General features: G+C 36.0%; 1 protein-coding gene across 1 annotated transcript in view; it reads left to right on the forward strand.

Moving 5' to 3' along the window:
* LOC134527097 (discoidin domain-containing receptor 2-like) overlaps window positions 1–19,763 on the forward strand; it is a 745,508-nt gene that overhangs the window by 584,945 nt on the left and 140,800 nt on the right. Inside the window, exon 11 of the mRNA XM_063359451.1 lies at window positions 9,724–9,938. Coding sequence (XP_063215521.1) covers window positions 9,724–9,938 — 215 coding nt within the window. The remainder of the gene's footprint in view (window positions 1–9,723; window positions 9,939–19,763) is intronic.

The raw sequence follows: 19,763 nt of genomic DNA on the forward strand, positions 1-19,763 counted from the left end.
CGCATTTTCTCCAGCTCTTCTTGGCCAATATTCAGTTCTTCATAGCTCTTCATCTCCTCTTGACTGTTATTTTTCTCTTGGTTGTTTTCACCCCGCATGACCTTATTCGCCTTTACTTAGTTGTTATTTGTTTGGTTTTCATTTAATTCTTTATCCCTTCTGGTTTACTCTTCGACTCTTTCTGGCCATACTTTATAACTTCGTCAGTTATTTATCTCAATATTTATTTATCCTTGGCTGTACTTTACCACACTCTCATTAAAATTTTTACTTCTTTATGAAGATCTTCATAATGATCATTTCATTCAGGAAGTTCTTCATATTGGTCATCATTTCATTCACGAAGTCCTTCAGTTTACCATTCATTTCTTACTGGCTACTCTTCATTTTACTTGGTATTTCCTCCACGAGAGCTCTCGCCTGCCTGAGCTCTTCAGTTGTAAGTTCTGTAGCATTAATTTTTTTTTTCATAAAATTACACTTACTTAATACTTATACTTATTACCCACACACAGATTTCCCCTACGACCTGCACCTAACATGTACTCATTTTTCTCTTATGACCTATACCTTATTTTCCCTTATGACCCAAATCTGTATACAAATAAGAAATATGCTTATACTTAGTACTTACTACAGTTTATTACACTAATGTTATAATTAAAGATCTATTTTTTGAAAAAAATATTACTAAAGCTCAATCTATTAATTAGCGGTATAGTACTTCTGACACCAAATGTTATGAGTGAGGAAAACTTGTCCAAATAACATACTAATTAACTGATTATATTTTTCCTTATTACTTATTATGTTATTTTTTTCCAAAGTTAGAACAATTTGTGCATCTACAAATAAACCACACTTTTATAAGTTCCCTAGTTACTCTACTCACTAAACATCAGCTCGACAGTGGCCCTCTCAACTTTTCGACTCCTACCACACATCTCGCTCTCAACACACTGCTTCGCACTGCTTACTTTTTCGCTGCATCGTGATACTGTTGCGTTACACTGATCTTCGCGCGCAAAGAGTGTCGCTCGTCTCCCGCTATCGCTCCCCAAGGGGTTAATAACACTTTTTATTTTACTCTCCGAAGATTCGCTCGTATCGCCACCGGCTACTCACGCCACAACCACCGCAGGTTGGCGTGGCCTTATATACCTGCCAACTCACACCTTGGGAAGGTCTTTAAGCCTTCCGCAGAATAGCTTAATCAAAGCCCCCAACTTAACACTCGAAGCTTCGAGATAAATCGCGTCGTAGTTACGCCAATTTACACGACAGGGCTCTGGGTAGCTGCCTAACCCTGGACAGAGACAGAAAGCCGCCTGGACTCCACGGGAAATCAAAAGGACCCACTTATGGGTTCAGTGTAATGGTAGTGGAAGGTAGAATTACAGGCGTTGCCTTTGTTGCGGCTGGTCTTCCCCAGAGATAAGTGCGGCTAGTGCGCCACCCCAGCTATCTCTGGCCGCCTTGAAACAGCATAGATCGTTAAATTTTAACCATCATGTAGGATGTATATATTTTTAGTCGTATGTTTTCAATGAATAGGATGCAGCCCGGATATTTATGAGAGAACGAGTAAATTCCGACATCAAAACACATTATAGTTGAAAACCAGACAAATTCGCAATTTCAATAATGTATAGGATGGACTCTATGATCCTCTATGCACTCGTAACACCTATTAACTAGGTTGCTTGTGAATCGCTACTTATTTTGTTGATGGTTGTTCATAGTTTGTAACCCAATCACTGAAGCAGCAAAATGAATAATTTAATATGATCCCAGCCTATCGTGAAATTAATTCGCAAATTTTTTCAGGTTTGTAATATAGTCCTAGTTATTAAATCCAGTTAACTATAGCTTATAGTTTTCGATTTTTAAATTAATGTTATTTTTGTTAAATTTTTTTTGACAATGATGTTTAGAATATACAAAAGTTTCTCAATTTTATTTATCCTTGTAAGTTCTTTTGTTCAAAACGTGTTTTGAAAGACTATACAAATACGTTTAATGTACTTAAGTATCCTAAAATATTTAATTTCAGATAACATACACACTTGTACATGCGAATGTGTATAGAGAAAGTTCATTACATACGGTTCCAGATTTAAAAAATCAAATAACTTTCTTTTTTATTTTCAAATAAGGTTTACGTTCTGCTATTTACATTGGAGAAGACTTAATCATTGTTCTGAATGTTAATTTATTTTGTTTAAATCATTTGCTTTGAAGTTTCTGCGTTATGAGAGGGGGAAAAAGTTTATTGTTCTCAGTATCAGAAGATTTTCTTCATTAATTACTCTTTTGTCGAAACATTTTCTTTACTGACGAATAAGTAAAGCCGGTAATTCATTTTCTTCCTTGCGCATCAGTAAAGTTGCACACTCCTCCGAAGTTGTCAGTAACAGTTAGAATGCTCCCAAGGAATATTAAGCAGTATCCGGTAATAACATGCACCGAATTTAAAAAAAAAAACTTAAATCCTGTTCCCGACGTTTTGTGTCATCTCCGCGGAAAGTTTTCCCTCGCGGAAGAGAAAAGATTGTTTCAAAAATTGCGAAAATTCTTTACACTTGACGGAACCGTCTAAATTGTTTACCAAAGTTGAAATGAAAAGTTGTTTCTGGGAGGAGGGTGGGGTTGGATGACGTCGGAACAGAAAGAAAGAGAGTTGGAGGTTTTCAGGGACGGTCTGACGAAGAAGATAAGGGGACGAGGGGTTTCAGGTTGGTGAAAGGACGGTGCGAAGGGGAATGCAGAAGGTGTAGGGGTGTGAGGTGTTGGAAGGGCCCCCGTCAAGGCCTCAGTGTTAATTAAACCGAGATTTCACGCCTTAATGAGAGCCACCGCCCTAGGAACCACCCACCGTCCCACCCCTCTAGCGTGACGTCAGACAGTGGCCTGCCCGGCTCCGCGCCCCGGGTCACGTCTTAATTGCGCGTCGCTGTTTGTCTCACGCTGAGCTGTAGCCGTTCACCTGACTCACCCCTCCGGACGGGACAATTACATCAACCCTCTGGCGTCCAGCACCCCTTCCGGGCCGCAGCGCTCGGGTCACTTGCCTCCAGTTGAGGACATTCGATACCCGGAACTGTCTTGAGCGGGGGAAACTTAGCGGACGTCGCTGTGAGCTGGTTGGCATTCTTCACGGTGCTCTCGTTTCACGGATCACTTGATGAACTTCTCTGCTCAAATTCATTGTTCCAGCTTCTTGTCAGACTTTAATGACCACGATGTCTACGAGACATCAACATTTAAAACATTCATTAAAAAAAAGTAATTCCACCCTCATTACTAAAATCCCGCGACGCTTTGTATAACTATCGGGTTTGATTCCTGATTTTGTCAAACCGGTATTATACGCAAGTGAGCATGATTAAATATTTTTTCGAGTAATTCTTTTTTTATTCAGCCATTCAATCCATCAAATCTTCATTTCATTTTATCACTCTTCGTAGTCAGCATTGACTCGGGTGTTGACGAAACTTTGTGGTCTTATTCCTTTTTTTTTTCTCGACATTTTTGGTGCGTGCACATGACGCAATCATTAAGAGGCCCGGAAATTTGTCGGATTCATATTGCGGCAGAAGAGAATACCCAGTCCTCTGTTCACTGTACCCTCATTTTCTTCCCTATTAGCTGATTCTTTACTATATGACCTTCCTTTCCTTGGAGTGCGTCCACTGCTAGCTGGTAATATACTGGCTCACAGTCATAGAGGGGAGTGGCAGAACAATGTGATCCAATCGTCAAAGCAATGAAAAGGTACGCATAATTGCAGTCAATATTGTGACTAAAATAATAGGCGAAATTTTCAAATCTCCTGCGATCATGGTAACATATAAGAGAATTAATTTTAAAGAAATGCTTGAATTTCTCCTTGAAGCAATTTTCCACGCCAAATTTTAGGTACTGCGTTAACCTCTAAATAATGTACAAACGGTGATGTGCCTAACTGTGTTTTGTCTGAATTTTTTTGCCATGCTGTGAATTTTGTTTGCTTTGTATTTTTATTTATATAACTAATATTTTAAATAATACATATGATCTGTATTTAATCCATACATATTTTTGTTATTTTATGAGACCAAGAAATATGACAATGAGCTTGACCCAGAGCCTAGTAAACTATCTGCAATTAATACTTTTTTACGTGACTTGAAAATTTTGCCTGTAACCCGGTTTTGGTTTCCTGTTAATAGAATTAGATTTTCATTTTTAATTCTGCACTCTTTAAAGTCCTGGTGTATGCGCATACTTATAATTGAATCACGTACACATTCTTCAATCGCGTGCACGTTCTTCAAATCCTACCTTGTACATTAAACTTTCCGCTGCATTGTTTTTTTTTTTTTAATTTCAAAACCTGCATCCCGAATTAAAACATTTTTTAAGCGTACTTATAATAGAGGTGTAACAACATAGCTTTGCATTACTTGATTATTCTCCGATTTCTTATGTAAAACTCATTGTGTATTTCTTCCTTATGAGTGATTGCGAATTTTCTCACTGTGTTTTGCTTAACAACGATGCCCATAAAGACAACACTTAATGAGATAGAGTAAGAAAACTGCGTTTTCCTTCATTTTTGCTTTGCTTAGCTTTTTACTGCGTTTTACATACAACAACTTCGCTATTACTAAATAAAAATCTTATTTGATAGTTTTTCTTAACGTCCTTTCGTCTAACGATGATGTGACTACTAAGTATTATCGAAAATAATTTTTTCTCTATCTAACACATTTTCAAGTTACTGTTTTATTTTTTTTCATTTAATTAATAATTATATATACTTAATCCTTGGTGAACACTTATTAAAAGTTAAAAATTGGAGTAATGTGAGAAAAACCGTTAATTTTCAGGAGGGTTGAATCTCTAACCCGATTTACACCTTTTATAGATAAAGAGTGTTATTTTTTTATCTGTGCCTTTTTTTTTTTCATAAGTTTGTAATTTGGTTTTGAAAAGGCTTATTTCCTAGCTTGAACAGAAAATAAAACGGGACATGATTATACAACTGTACAGGTGCATATTTATTTTGAAACTATCATTTTAATATTTAATTATTTTGTCAAGGCAATAAAACTTCATATAATTATTTTAGATAACAATTTGACGTGTTTAGACTTTTATAACTACTAAGGGCTTAACAAAAAATCGAAATGATAAAATAATTGAATATAAAGACCATTTCTACCTTATCGTGAATGGATGGTAATTAATCATACACATCTTTAAAAACAACAGAAATAGTCAACACTTTAGACTGATATTCATTTCGACTAAGTAGTAGTTAAGCATACCGATGACATAACGGTACTTAGTAATATCTCTAACAATTAAAATGTCATTGACGTGGAACAGCATACAATATATTTTTAGGCCTTTGTTTAAGAGTTAATGCATCTCTGCCACCATGCAAAGAATAATGAAATGAAGTGCTGAATGAAAGTGCGTCTGAAGTAAATTTTTAATTAGATTGCGTTCGATTACCGATACCACCCTTGCCTGCACAGCACGGTTCTCGCCCTCTCCCCCGGCCTACACAGAGGGCTTTGTGGTGTACCTTTGTGAAGCCCTGTGCATCGTACCCCCCACCGCTGGCCGTTTATTATTTAAGGCCCCTTTGAGCGACGGTCGCGTTGCACGCACCCACGGTTGGAAGAGGGATGGATTTGGGGAGGGGGAGGACAAAAAAATCAAAGTACGGACGTGTTCTCGCGAATCTGAGCCATCTTCACGTCGAGTAAGTCGCGTGATGTTCAGAATTTGAAAGGGTTTTTGGGGGGGGGGGGATGGCTGGCGACAAGGGATAGTCTCGAGTCCTCTCTCACTACCCGGTCACATCGCTCATCCAACTGTACAGCCCCCTCCCCACCCCTTTTAACAACTCTTCCCCTTCCGCCGGTCCTTTACCAGAGGCCCGGTTATAGACAAAGTGAGCGAGATTGTTTGCTCCGTTGCGAAATTGGATTCCTCCGTGTCCAAACAGTCGGCGAGCGCGGATGGAGAGACATACCCGTGGTCCGAGCGCGCAGAATGTTTACCCCTTTTATCCCCCTCCTTTAATCGCCTTTATTTTCCTTTCACACATTCGCCTGGTTCTTCTCGTACGCGCACTGCATCTTTCTTCATCACTCCGTAAGAGAGAAATCTTTGAAGAGAGTGAGAGAGAGAGAGACGGGAGGGATTAGGTTTCGTTTCAAAACGCGTGAAGTCGAATACGTACGCAACGCATGTCATCCGACGCTACGGCCTCTAATTAACCATCCCTCGTGCATAAAATAAGGGTGAAGAGGGGAAACAGTAACCCCTTTAATTCTTAAAACAGTCGTCCCGCTTTATTTATTTAATATATATTTTTTTACTTCGCGGCGAAACAGAAGGAAACCTTTTTGAAGGCCAGGAACTCGGTCTCCCTGCTTCCCCTCACACATACCACCGACCTGATTGGCGCGAATTTGTTACTAAAAGAAATAAACGCATGAAAGACATTTTTGCTGAATTTCTGCTGCCACCACTTCGTTACCCTCAGGAGAAAAATAAAAGTTCCATCATGTTGGTTCTTTGAGTGATGGTGAATTTGCATGAACAAAGTCAATATTTTTAATATTAATAGCTGAACTGCACGGAATATTGGATATATATATATATATATATATATATATATATATATATATATGTACAGGCTTAACCACATCCTACCCTGTTATTTTCTATTGCATTGTATTTTCGTTGTCAAAGAAATTAAATATTCAGGACCTCTCTTAAGAAACAAACTGATACATTGTAATGTAAACCTTGAGGATTTTATTTACTAAGGTATGCTGTGACATAATAATTCTGATTGCAATGTGATTGATCAACTTTAAATAAACTATAATTTACATTTTTAAGCTACTATCGCAGATATTTACACAAGTTCACGAGTAATAAATAATAAATTAAAAATACGTAGAGACAAATTATCTGTGCACATGTATAAAATGGATAAAAACCCGTTACCACAAAGTTAAAAAAATACATTATATTTTTTTTCAGTTATGAGCCTACAACTAGCTCTTTTGAGATAAATATTCAGCCTTTTTAAATACTGTTACTTAACTTTCATTTTTGTGCAAAAATTACAATAGGAATTTTTTAGTTAAAAAAACAATAAAAATATAAAATGATTTCATATATGTCAAGAAATTTCTGAAAATTGTCACGGTTCTATTTTGAACGACCCATGTAAGAATCACTGTCCAACCATCCTGGTTTCCGGTAACTTTCTATTCCCGAATTGGTTCTAGGCAAATTACTGTATCACGCATGTTTTGTTATAAGTTTAAAAATATTAAGGATGCCAATTGAAACCAATAATATATAATGAAATTAATTGTTATAATATATTATTGAAAAAAATTTATAACTATATTTTTGTGTATTTCTTTGTGTTTGGCGCAACACCGGAAATATATCATACTTAAAATAATTCTTTGTTGCGACTGACATAATGTTTGCATAATTAATTAATAGCCTAGTTTATTTACTTCCTATAACGACAAGAGTTTAATTTAAACTTAAAAATCAAAATTTGAAACTGTAATTATGAAATATATACCAAAATCACTCCAAATTTAACTTCATTTACGAGACTAAGAGATGTAATAAAATGAACTATTGACATTAATACTCACCGTTTAATAACATTCCCTTACCATTTATCAAATAATAGATGCTATCACCTTCTTATTGTATATACATCTTTTAATTAATATTCTTTGGGCGCAATGAGAGTAAAATTTAAGGCCGACATTTTATGCAACGTTTTCGTGAAAAATGTTTGTGAAACGTTTTTGACGCCAAAATGACAGAGAACATCTTCTTGGCTAAAAAGATACAAAAATAGCACTATGCTGAATACGTTTCAGGGCTCGTTTTCTTTATCCTCTTTGTGCATTGATTCGTCCCCCATCTAAAAAAAAAATAAAACCCAGAAAGATAGGTGAACGAAAGAATAAGAGACAGTATGTGTGCATGCGCTAGTTTCAGAAAATATATATGGGTAGCCTATACAGTCAGATGTGAATGCCTTGAATTTTATATTTGCTACTGGCGCGCTTGCATTTCGTTTTGTACAACCAGCAGCGTAGAGGGTGCTTTTAAACAGTTCCTGTATTTTTCGCATAGATAGCGCTAACTGTTATTAATTTTTATATTTCGTTGAGAGATTTTGTGTGTTCCAAATGACATAATTATTAGAAGAATCAGTAACATGTGCGGTATTTATTTTTTGGTTTATTTCAACAGTTAGTAATTTTTTTAATTGGTTAATAAATAATTGATATCCTGAGCAGTTATTTTGAAGTGAACAATAATATTTATACTTCATGTTTGTTTATTTATTTTATTTTATTTAAATTTATATTAAACACATAAAGGGTTAGGATTATTAAATATTTGAATAATAACTGAAGCCAAAAACCCACGCTCTGATATTTATAGTAAATTTCCTTCTTTTTCTTTTTCTTAATACCTATCACAAACTCTCTGTCCATCTATCTTTTACCTCCTACGATATACTTACGAGTCAAGGATTAAATTGCCAAAAATGTTTCTTTCTATCACGTGTACCTAGTTTTATATGCTTTTTTTTATTCCGTGTTTTTTGGATATTTATGAGCTTTATTTGGCATTTATGACATAGTTTATAAAATCAAATTGTATTGTTGCAACACGTTAACATTAGCCATTTCTGAGTACCGTACAAGAAATTTTTTTAACATCACTGCTGGCTATAAATTAATGCATAACTCGTAAATCGTTTAGTTTTTACCTCCCCAAGAACCATAATTACAAGGCTTTATAAATTGATATTTGTGCCTAATTTAGGTATGAAATATGCTCTTGTGAAGCTTAACTGGCAGTATTTTGGAAACCTTTTTCAAGTTATAAAATACTAGAATATTGACAATTTACTTTTTTTACTATTAATGTTATCATATTTTTTAGAATTACGTTGTTTCCTTAGAGAAATTGCTATGCTAAAGGATTTGATGGAGAAATAAAGACACTATTTTGTAGAAGTTAACTTAAGAAACAATTTATAATTTGCAAAATTTTTATTAATAAAATGTCACCAATAAAGAATGGGGATAAAAACACAAGAAAAATTTTAATTGGCATTTGTAAATAAATTTTTTTAACTAGAAAACATAAAACTTTGTGAAAATAGGAAACATTGCAACAAACAAAAGGGTTTGGTTTTTACATATAGGAGCTGTAATGTCATTGATGTGGCAGTTGAATATAAAACAATCCAAAGTTTTAAACCACATATAATCGCCATATTTCTATATGTGGCAATATTGGATGGACGGACAACTGTACATTATGCTGAAATATTAGGTGTAATAGATTTATTAAACATAGTAATGTGGACATATCGTATAGTTTTTCTGCAGCATCTTGAGTAACAAAAAAAAAATACTCTAAAGTGACGCGTGTCATATAGCAAGGAACTGTAATATAACTCTAGCTGCAACTGTTTTCACAAGATAACAAAGACAAGTTAAAAACATTGAAAATGGGTGCAGCTCAAATCTGACAGATTGTCAGATGTGAAGGTATAGAGTTGGGTCTGCCATGTGTCCACGCGATATAGAATTGCTGGATCCATCATGTGCGTGGAAAGTCGCCCGACCGTACGCCTTGTGTCTGTTCGTTCCGCAGACTTCACGAGCGTGAACAGCTTCCAAGAGGACGTGAAGTTCTCGTCGGCCTCCTTCTACAACCTGACCCCGCCGCCACCGCCTGTGTCGCGGCCGCCGCCCTACGAGGTGCAGAGCTTCGCCACGCCCACCAAGGCGGCGGCGGCGGTCTCCGCTGCAGCCGCCGGGGGCGGCGCGCCGCCTGAGAACTACTACGCCGCCACCGACATCGTCAAGGTGAGTGGCCGCTGCCTCCTACACTGTTAAATAATATACCTACACATAAATAATTCAAGATTCCTTTGGATACTAGTTGCCAAGAAACAAGAAGATATTGTAGCTTTGTAAAACATAAGGATATTGTTACTTTTGCATATATGAAATAAGTTTTCCGAGATAATAGCCTACTAATACTAAGTATTTTTTACGAAAATTGTTGCCAAATGTTTTATTTTAATCGTTGTTTCTTTTTAGCATTATTTATCTAAACAATGAAGAATTTAATCAGTTATTCAATGATTTGACATTCTTTTTAATTTTATTTTGTTTAATAATGTGTAAAGTTTGACCCTAAACCCCGGCCAAACCAAACAACTTCCGCAACCCGCGACACAGTAAAACTCCTATATTGCCCCGTACCGCAAGTGCAGGTAAACCCAAAAAAATATTAAAACCCAAACAAATGGTAGGCTTAAAAATACTAATAAGATTGCGAACAGTGAGAGGAGGCAGCAAGTTAAAAAGACGCAAAATGTATATGGGAACATTATATATATATATATATATATATATATATATATATATATATATATATATATATATATATATACCATAAAATCGTAACATCACAAATCGGCCCATCCATCATAAAATACATACCCTATTACTATTTATAAAAAAATTGCTATATAATAATAGTAAAAAAATACTTTAACAATTCCCCAAAAAAATTATAATTTGATCATATACTTCGGAGCTCCGAAATATTAAAGGTAATTTCCAAAAAGGCCTTAAAAATATATAAGAACATATTAATACAATAACAAATATAGATACGCACCGGGCGTAGCACTACTGTAAATACCAATTAACAGAATGAAATCTAGCAAAAAATTGACACACATTAGCATCCAAATCAATATATCAAAAATTTAGCTAATTACAAATTATGGGTTAACAAGCCCTTCTCAGTTAAGTCATTTTCTAACGGTCGACGCCTTTTTTCTTCCACGTCTGGCAGGGATTGGATAAACAGGCTGAACGTAAAATCCCAGTTTCAAAGTTATTGGTCCGTTAATTTAAATCCCAAAAATCCACAAATTGTAGTTTCGCACCAGGGGTAAAAGGGTGCAACGGGGCAGTGGCACTGCTTGCACTTACTTGCTTTTTTGACGTCGTGATGTCCGGTCACCAACTACACTCGTTTGCTCACGAGTGTTTTTAATGTCAAACCCTTTCCATAACACGTTACCTTAGCTGCGGGTGATTGTACGGCTATGAAGAATCATTCGTCATACCGTCTTGGAGTCTTGGCGCACATAATTCATCCTTGCAAAATCCTCGCGACATTCACACACGCCTCACCAACCCCTCGCTTTTCATCGTACCAATGCGTTCTAAATTATATAGGCTATATATATATGAACTCCGTTCATATTCAAAAAGGAACACTCGTATTCAGATGTTCGACCGGCAAGTCACTTCGACGTGGAACCATCACCATGGCCAACCCGCGTTTTACTCACGTCCGCGCCCGCCCGGGCCCACCAGGCGACTGCCGCTCGCTGTCTCCCCTGACGTCACACACTCAGCTGTTCACCAAGCGCGCCGCCTAGCGCAGCGATTACCAAAATATTCGGTATTGTCCTTGAACTTTCCAGACCAATTTAATAACTTAAAATCTTAAAATTTAAAATAATAAGACTAAACAAGAATTACAATTTCCTTATTTAAAACAAAATATAACAAATTAAAATCCAAAATACTCTTATTACCAGGGCATCTGAAAAGGTTAATAAAATAAGTTAACCATTTCTGCCAACCTAAACATTATCAAAGGTAGAGGCTGTAGCACACATGCTACAAATGTGCCCAGTTAAAATTGGAAAGCTAATAAGGAAACGGTTTACAAATAACTTTATCGATAGGAGGTACTGGGACAACACAATGCGTAAATTCCGGGATAAAATTCCAACCCCAGAATGAAAGCGAATTATATTTTGTAGTTATGCATTTTTTTCATGTAAACGTATAAATTGATACAATTTTACACGAATATCTTAGTGGTTTTTGAAAATAATAAGTGTCAATGAATTTCGTAAACTTATTGTAATCTTCGTAAATATAACAGCTTTTGGTGAAATCTTAGAAGTCCCAGTAAATTTGATTACATTTAAAATAAGAATTAATCTTTAACAAACGTAGAGTCTTCGTTTATTCAAGTAACTGGATCGTACTAGAAACTAAGACGAAATTTGGCTCCGGATTTCTGTTTTTCGGGAAAATACAAACGTGTTTCTGAAGGAGCCTTAACAATGATTTGCTAATATATATATATATAGATAATTTTGAGTAGTCATGTTAACAGTAATCTAACACAGTACCTGTTAACTCAGGAATATCACTGGATAATTTGTAACGAGTGTTATTCGTAAACTTAAGGTGAAAAATTATAACTGTGTAGAAGCCGTAAGCTTAAACGCAAAATATTCAATACTCTTGCACCATGTTCCTTATTGGACCTCATTTGCTGGGCATGCTCCTCTACTACTATCAGACAACGATACCAAGCTGTAGGTTTGACGTGAGCGAATAATTTACAAAAATGTTCTTGCTAATAAATCAGCCATTCTATTATGCAAAATTTGTTAGAGCAAACGTAAGTGCTTTAATTTTAACCTGAATACAGAGGATATTGTGAAATTTTCGGGTCCATTGCCGTAACAGGAACCAACATGAGTTAGGACAAGAGAGGTTGCCTAGAAAAATGATGGAGTGGAGTTACACAGAAATAAAGCACCAAAGAAGACTTATAAATAATTGGGAAGAGTAGATACACGTTTAGAAGTTACAGTAAATTAACAGACATTTGAACGAAGGATTCGCCTTAAATAAACGAAGAGTTTTTGGTAATTTTTTTAACTGAATGTTCGTAAAAACTACGCCGATTTTCGTCGAATTTAGATTTCTCTTTTTTTTAGGTAAACGCACTCGTAGAATACACGAGTGTTTTTGCAGGAGAATTAACAAGTTTTTGAAAGTTTTGCTAGCATACCATGTTTATTTCTGTGGATTAATTTTTAAAGTCAATACACTTAGTACCATTAATTTAACGAAAATAACGGTAAATTTACGAAGATAACTGGTTAATATGTAACCAGCGTTCTTCGTTATTTTAAGGTGGAAATTGTTAACAGTAATGTTAAATGAGAGCAGCTGGGAGGAGAAGAATTGAACAGAGTGGAGGAAAGTAATGTTTGAGTAACATAGAAGAAGGAGTCATATTTACTTTGCTGACCCAGCCGCGGGCTGTAAACAGTTCATAATGATGATGATGATGATGATGACACTCAAGAGTAATCTTGAATTATTAAGAAAACATTAAAGAAAAGGTAAATTCGGCGCTGATGTTGATACTTGTTCGCTCGCCTAAATTACCTTCGCCTCTAAGCACTCGGCAGTCCTAACGTCCATAACATGCTTTTACGGGACTGATAGAGGTTATTATTTTATAAAATGGCATACAATCACTTCACATAATTAACTTTAAATGTTTCAACAAAATGGAATTTTATTTTTGGCATTTTTCACTGTTAATAAAATGTTATGAACTTAATAGTTACAACTATGCCACTAAAGTATGTTTTATAATACGTCCTTAAAGGTCCCACCTACCTGAGCATATAAAGTTTGCAGGACTTCAGAAAACCCTAAAGGTTTAAAAACTACTTGTACTCAAGATATCCTAGAGGTGTCTGCTTATATAAAGCATTTAAGAATACGCTAAGGGCTAATGAGTAATTCCGTTTTCATATTTTGTTTATAAATTTTTTTTAATAAGTGAAAATAGCTAAAACGCAAATTTCCAGATAAAATTTTAAACATGAAACATCACGTACACATTCTTAAAAGCACTCAAGGGACTTGAATTACATCTTCATCTTCATTTCTTTACCATACAATGTCATGGTCACCACTCAAGCCTCATAGCGGTGCTATGCACGGCGAAAAGACTGCGCGCCAGTTCAGAGCCTTACGTTTAGAAGCGATGCCGTGATACAAGCCCCAGCGAGCGTCGTACTTACCATCCCACCTTAATATCACAAATACACCAATGACTAGTTGGTTACCTTAATAAATAATGTGTGAATTGTAATTGGGAGATTAAGGCCGAGAGTTTTGCAAGCTGTTTCGCTTAGACAGCAGACCACATAGAAGATTCGTGCTCTCTCAGGAATTCTAACACTGACAACTGAAACCCATTTAATTATTTCCGTCCTCTTAATTGTTGCTGTATAATCATCTTACCTCTCAGTGTACGGAATTTGGTAGGAGTAATTTCGTGGAATTTGAACGGAAATCGATAAACGGAAATGTGTTACAAAGATGGCGGACCCAAGTACAGCAACATAAATCCGTATATATTTACGTTCGTAAACATAAGGCAGATGCAAAACGTATTAGTATGTTAAATTAAACTTTATGTTAGTGAATCTACCTTTGAATATATTTGATAAACTGAAACAGTTACATTTAATAATAATTACAACTTTTAAAATACCTTAATGATTACAATAATTATAATACATACTCGCCTTATAAATTCCCATGAAATTTAGTATCTCAGCGGTTAATCGTGAGATTGGTAACCTCAGGGGGTGTTTCAAATCTAGTCTCTAGAAAAAAATAATACTATTCTGAATAAAATTATAATGTAATATTTTTATATAATTATGTTTAACCAACTCACCCAGGTTAAGGTTTGATTGTAGAAAGTATACGAGGTATGTATATTAAGTTATGAGAATGGCAACGTAGCATTCGTTTTGGCAACACTGGGTACGCGAGACTTGGAGGGGTGGCAGGTGAACATGTGATACGATTTCAGCACGAGTTTGAACATGCATGAAACATTTCATTGACCACTAGCGATATTTTTTTGTGAAACAGTTTTTTCTAGTGCGTTATAAAAATGAGTAACATTAATTTCGAGAAAAGTTGTGCTATCAGGTTATGCTTCAGACTTTGGCGCATTACAAAGGAAACTTTTGCAACACTTTAGCGCAGGCCGACGGAGACATTGTTTGTCAAGGGCCAAGGTTTTTCAATGATTTAAGGCATTTTCAGAAGGAGGACATTCGATTGAAGATGAACCACGAAGCGTAAGGACTTAATCTTCGAAAGTATATGAAAACGCGAACAGAATCCGGGATCTTGTGCGATAAGATTATCGGTGGACGGACAGAATGATATTGGAATAGTTAAATTTGACTCACCAACGTTCATTAGATTTTAAAGAATGAATTGGGGATGAGAAAAATCTGCGCAAAAATGGTCCCAAAAACCCTTCGCATGACCAGATGGACATCACGAGAGAACCGTGCCTTGACTTTTGGAGTTGATTAAATAAATATACACATTTTCTGGCACGTGTCATCACGGTGACGAGTGCGGCCCGGAAACCAAGCACCAGAGCATGGAAAGGCGCACTTCAAAATCTCCAAGGCCAAAATAAAAGAGCAAGAAAGAGCAATTCAAAAATAAAATGCATGCTGATTTGCTTTATTTGATAGCTAGATAATTGTCCACAAAAGGTTTGTGCCTCGAGGCCCAACAGTCAATCAACACTTTTACCAAAAAGTTCTTGAAAACCTTCAAAAAAAGATAATACGTGTGAAATAATAAAATGAAGATCATTTGGGAGTTACATCACGACAATATGCCTTGTCATACAACAATTTCGTGAACGAGTTTTTGGTCCGTAAAAACATTCCTAAGCCTCCTTATTCGCCTGACTTGAGTCCTTGTTACTTTTTTCTCTTTCCAAAATTAAAAATTCACCTTAAGACGTCAATTTGGAACACACATAAACATTTAAACGGCTGTAACCGACCAGCTGAAGGCTTTTCCATTATCCGAATCCCAGCGCTGATATGAGAGTTGTCAGAACCACCATCACCGCTCTGTGGCTTCCCAGGGAAGTTAAATTTAATATAAACTTACTTATTTTGTACCACCACCACCACCACCACCGTTGCATTGTGTCTGTAAAAGGCTTTAAAGAGAACTGACATTTTTGGATTGTTTTCTAGTACCAGCATTAAATGCACACAATTTAGTACAGGTATGCCTGTGTCTATTGCCCATCTGCCAAGTTCACGTCCTACCTTCAATTCTGATTGCCTATAATTCAGTCATTTAAATTATGAAATGTTGTTATTAGTTTCTGGCCTCTTAGGGGCGTTTCAAAATGTGTCAAATGAGGACGCAGTTCAATTGTATATGGAATGGATTTAAGACTCGCTCCAAATTGTTACGTGAATTTCGCAAATCGTTTAGCCATTTGTACATTTCTCTTTATTACAAAAAATATTTTAAGAGCACATGCAATGGATGGTTTCTTATGAGCAGTGTATATTTTTCAAACATTTTTTTTTTAATTCCAAATATTGGCGCCATATTCGCGATACTCATTCTCTGCTATTTTAAAATAAAATTCGTAGCCATTCATATTAAGTCAGATCACACACTATAAATAATTTTCATATAGTCCTACACTAGTCAATTACTTACATTAATTCGTATTTTCAAATTATTTCTTCGTAAAAATTCCAAATTAAAATAATAACAAAAAATATTTCACGGAATGTAAAGCCAATGCTGAAGAGTCTTTCGTTTGCAGTCCCTCGTGACAAAGTACATGGTAGAATGTCCATTAGGTTGACATTTACAATTTAAGTCCTTCTTCCCCTATGTGAGTGCGGTGAGCGCAAACCTTCGGCTCTAACGTGATAAATTTTGAAATTGATCGACGACAATGGTTATCAAGCACACATTTGCATTTCAACAAAACTCAGAAAAATATACATTGTTTCAGATTATAAAGTAAACAATTGAATTTTTCCTTCGTGATGGTTGGAAAATGTTTAATAAAACATTAATAGCATTTTTAAAATTTTTATTTTTTAAAAAACATTTTAATACGGTTTTCATAATTTTATATGAAATAAAACTTTACATAGATAAATTTTGCTATAGATATTGCAAATTTAAATGCCTACAGTGAGTAAACACGTTAACTCTTAAAATTTAGGGTTCAGCCTCTTCTTATTTTAAATTTATATGAATAAAAATTATTGTAACTTGTAAGTAGTATATATATGTATGTCCGGGCACAGACGTTAAACCGCTCTCTGCATGAATAATTTTTTTACCTAATGAGTCATGACATTTTATTTGGAGTTACATTTAATTCGAAAATTTCTGCTACTAAATCAGCACATACAATTTTTTTTTTTACCAGGTGGATTTAAAATAATAAAAAACCATTATTCAGTCAAATAATATACCATGAGACATCTGTAAAGCACTAACATGCAAGACGAACTTCCTTTTCCTTGGTGTCTAGCGAAGCCATCCTTTTTTGTGATCGTTAGTGAGCATCCCGTATCCTACATAAAAGAACTAAATAATATTTATCTTTAAGCAACATGCGGTGTCATCTGTTGAAAATAATCGACACTTCTTTAAAAAGGTTATTTTGCATGAGATAAATTAACTCTCATCACTGAATGGTGTTATTGTAGTCTTTAAGAGTCATGTAGTTTCGTAGCCACGTAGCCTCGTGTCCTGGAAGCTTCGTAGTCCCGTAGCCTCGCAGTCTTGTAACCTTGTGTTCTGGAAACTTCGTAGTCATGATGCCTTTGAGCCTCGTAGACTTATAGCTACGTAACCAAGTAGCCTTGAAATCACGTAACCTTGTGTTCCGGAAGCTTTGTAGTCATGTAGTCTTGTAATCACGTAACCTTGTGTTCTGGAAGCTTAGTAGTATTGTAGTCTCGCGATCACATAACCATGTAGACTCGCAATTGCATAGTCTCGTAACCACATGGCTCGTGGTCACGTAGTCATGATGCCTTGGAGCCTCGTAGACGTGTAGCTATGTAACCAAGTCGCCTTGTAATCTTACAAAATAAAGCTGTTGGAGCAGTTGGAGCAAAAGAGAAAATTCCGTCGAAGACAGATGCGGCAATTGGAGCCTTGTAGACTTGTAGCTAAGTAACCAAGTAGCCTTGTAATGTTGTAACATAATGCTGCTGGAGCAGTTGGAGCCAAAGAGAAAATTCAGCCGAAAACAGATGCAGCAATTTGAGCCTTGTAGACTTGTAGCTTCGTAGTCAAGTACTCACGTAAACTTGTAGTCCTGTATCCTCGCAGTCTCGTAAAATTGTGTTCTAGAAGCTTCGTAGCTCTGTAGCCTAACAGTCTCGTAAACTTGAAGACTCGTAGTCACGTAGTCTCTTAACCTCATGGCTCGTAGTCGCGTAGTCATGATGTCTTGGAGCCTCGTAGACTTGTAGCTACGTAGCCAAGTAGCCTCGTAGACTTGTAGCTACGTAAACAAGTAGTCTTGTAATATTATAACATAATGCTGCTGGAGTAGTTGGAGCTTTGTAGACTCGTAGGCAGTTGGAAGAGTCTTGTAGACTCGTAGAATTAAAGCTTTGTAGACGAGTGGTCTTGTAGCCAGGTAGACTTGCAGTCATTTTAAGCTGAGTAGACTTGTATCCTTGTAGCTTCATATACATGTAGTTTCGTAGTCACGCAGCCTTTTAGCCATGCAGTTTGCAGCCATGTATAACTCGTAACCAGCTAGATCATTGTAGACTCGTAGCCTTGTAGCCTCATAGTCTCTTAGACTCGTAGCAATCTAGCCAAATATCATTGGAGCTGTTGAAGCAAAAGGCAGCTGGAGCCAATGACTGTTGGAGCCAAAAGATTGTTGGAGTCAATGACTGATGGAGCCAATGACTTATGGAACTAAAAACTGATGGATTCATAGACTGATGGAGACCTACTGAGTTGAATGTACGTGAGAATGTACCTCCTTTTCGTTAAATGAGACTTCGTTTTGTAGAATGTGCTTCCTTTTGAATGACGGTGCGTCCAAAATGTGCTTCCTTTTTGTTGATTGTGCTTTCAAATGTGCTGCATTGTTAATATTGTGCTTCCAAATGTACTGCCTTTTTGTTGTTGATGCTTCCAAAATGTGCTGTTTTTATGTTGATGGTGCTTCCAAAATGTGCTGCCATTTTGATTGTGCTTCCAAAATGTGCTGACTTTTTGATTGAGCTTCCAAAATGTGCTTCCTTTTTTGATTGTGCTTCCAAATGTGCTGCCTTTTTGATTGTGCTTCCAAATGTGGTATATTTTTGTAAATGGTGCTTCCTTTATTTGTTTGTGCGTAGTAAAATCTGTAGTGACTTAATATTGACTAGTTCAAAACCTCTTGCTTTTACGAAAATATTGATCAAAGTCACTTGGCCCTTTAGTATATATAAAAAATTTCACGATGGTCTTATTGACTGTAATTAGCTAACGACGAAGAAGGTCATGAGGTCCGTAAATGACTAGCCTATACGTCTGATATTGTTCATGACTCGGTCTCGTGGTCCGGAGACACTTGGCCTGTATGTATGGCTTTGTACATGAACGATTTAAAAGGTTATTCAGATTATTGAAAATCTAGATTTTCATGCTGGTCTTATCGACAACGTATTTAATTCGTCGAACATTGTCGTACATTGTCTTGAGTTTTATTTTTAAAGAGAGAATGATTAATAAACTCCGCGAAAGGTAATCGAAAACATAATATAAAATTTATTTTATATTTACACTTGTCATTGTTCAAGTATCGAACCAATGACAGAATTTGATCGAATTAATTTGTAAATTGATTGTAAATTTTTTGGCGAATTTTGGAATTTTTCCCGAATTTCTAGCTAAATAATTACACGATTACAATATGGCGCCCAAATTTCAAATTGGGTGGGCACCTCAGTA

The sequence above is a fragment of the Bacillus rossius genome, chromosome 1, assembly GCF_032445375.1.
Source record: "Bacillus rossius redtenbacheri isolate Brsri chromosome 1, Brsri_v3, whole genome shotgun sequence".
Taxonomy (NCBI): domain Eukaryota; kingdom Metazoa; phylum Arthropoda; class Insecta; order Phasmatodea; family Bacillidae; genus Bacillus; species Bacillus rossius.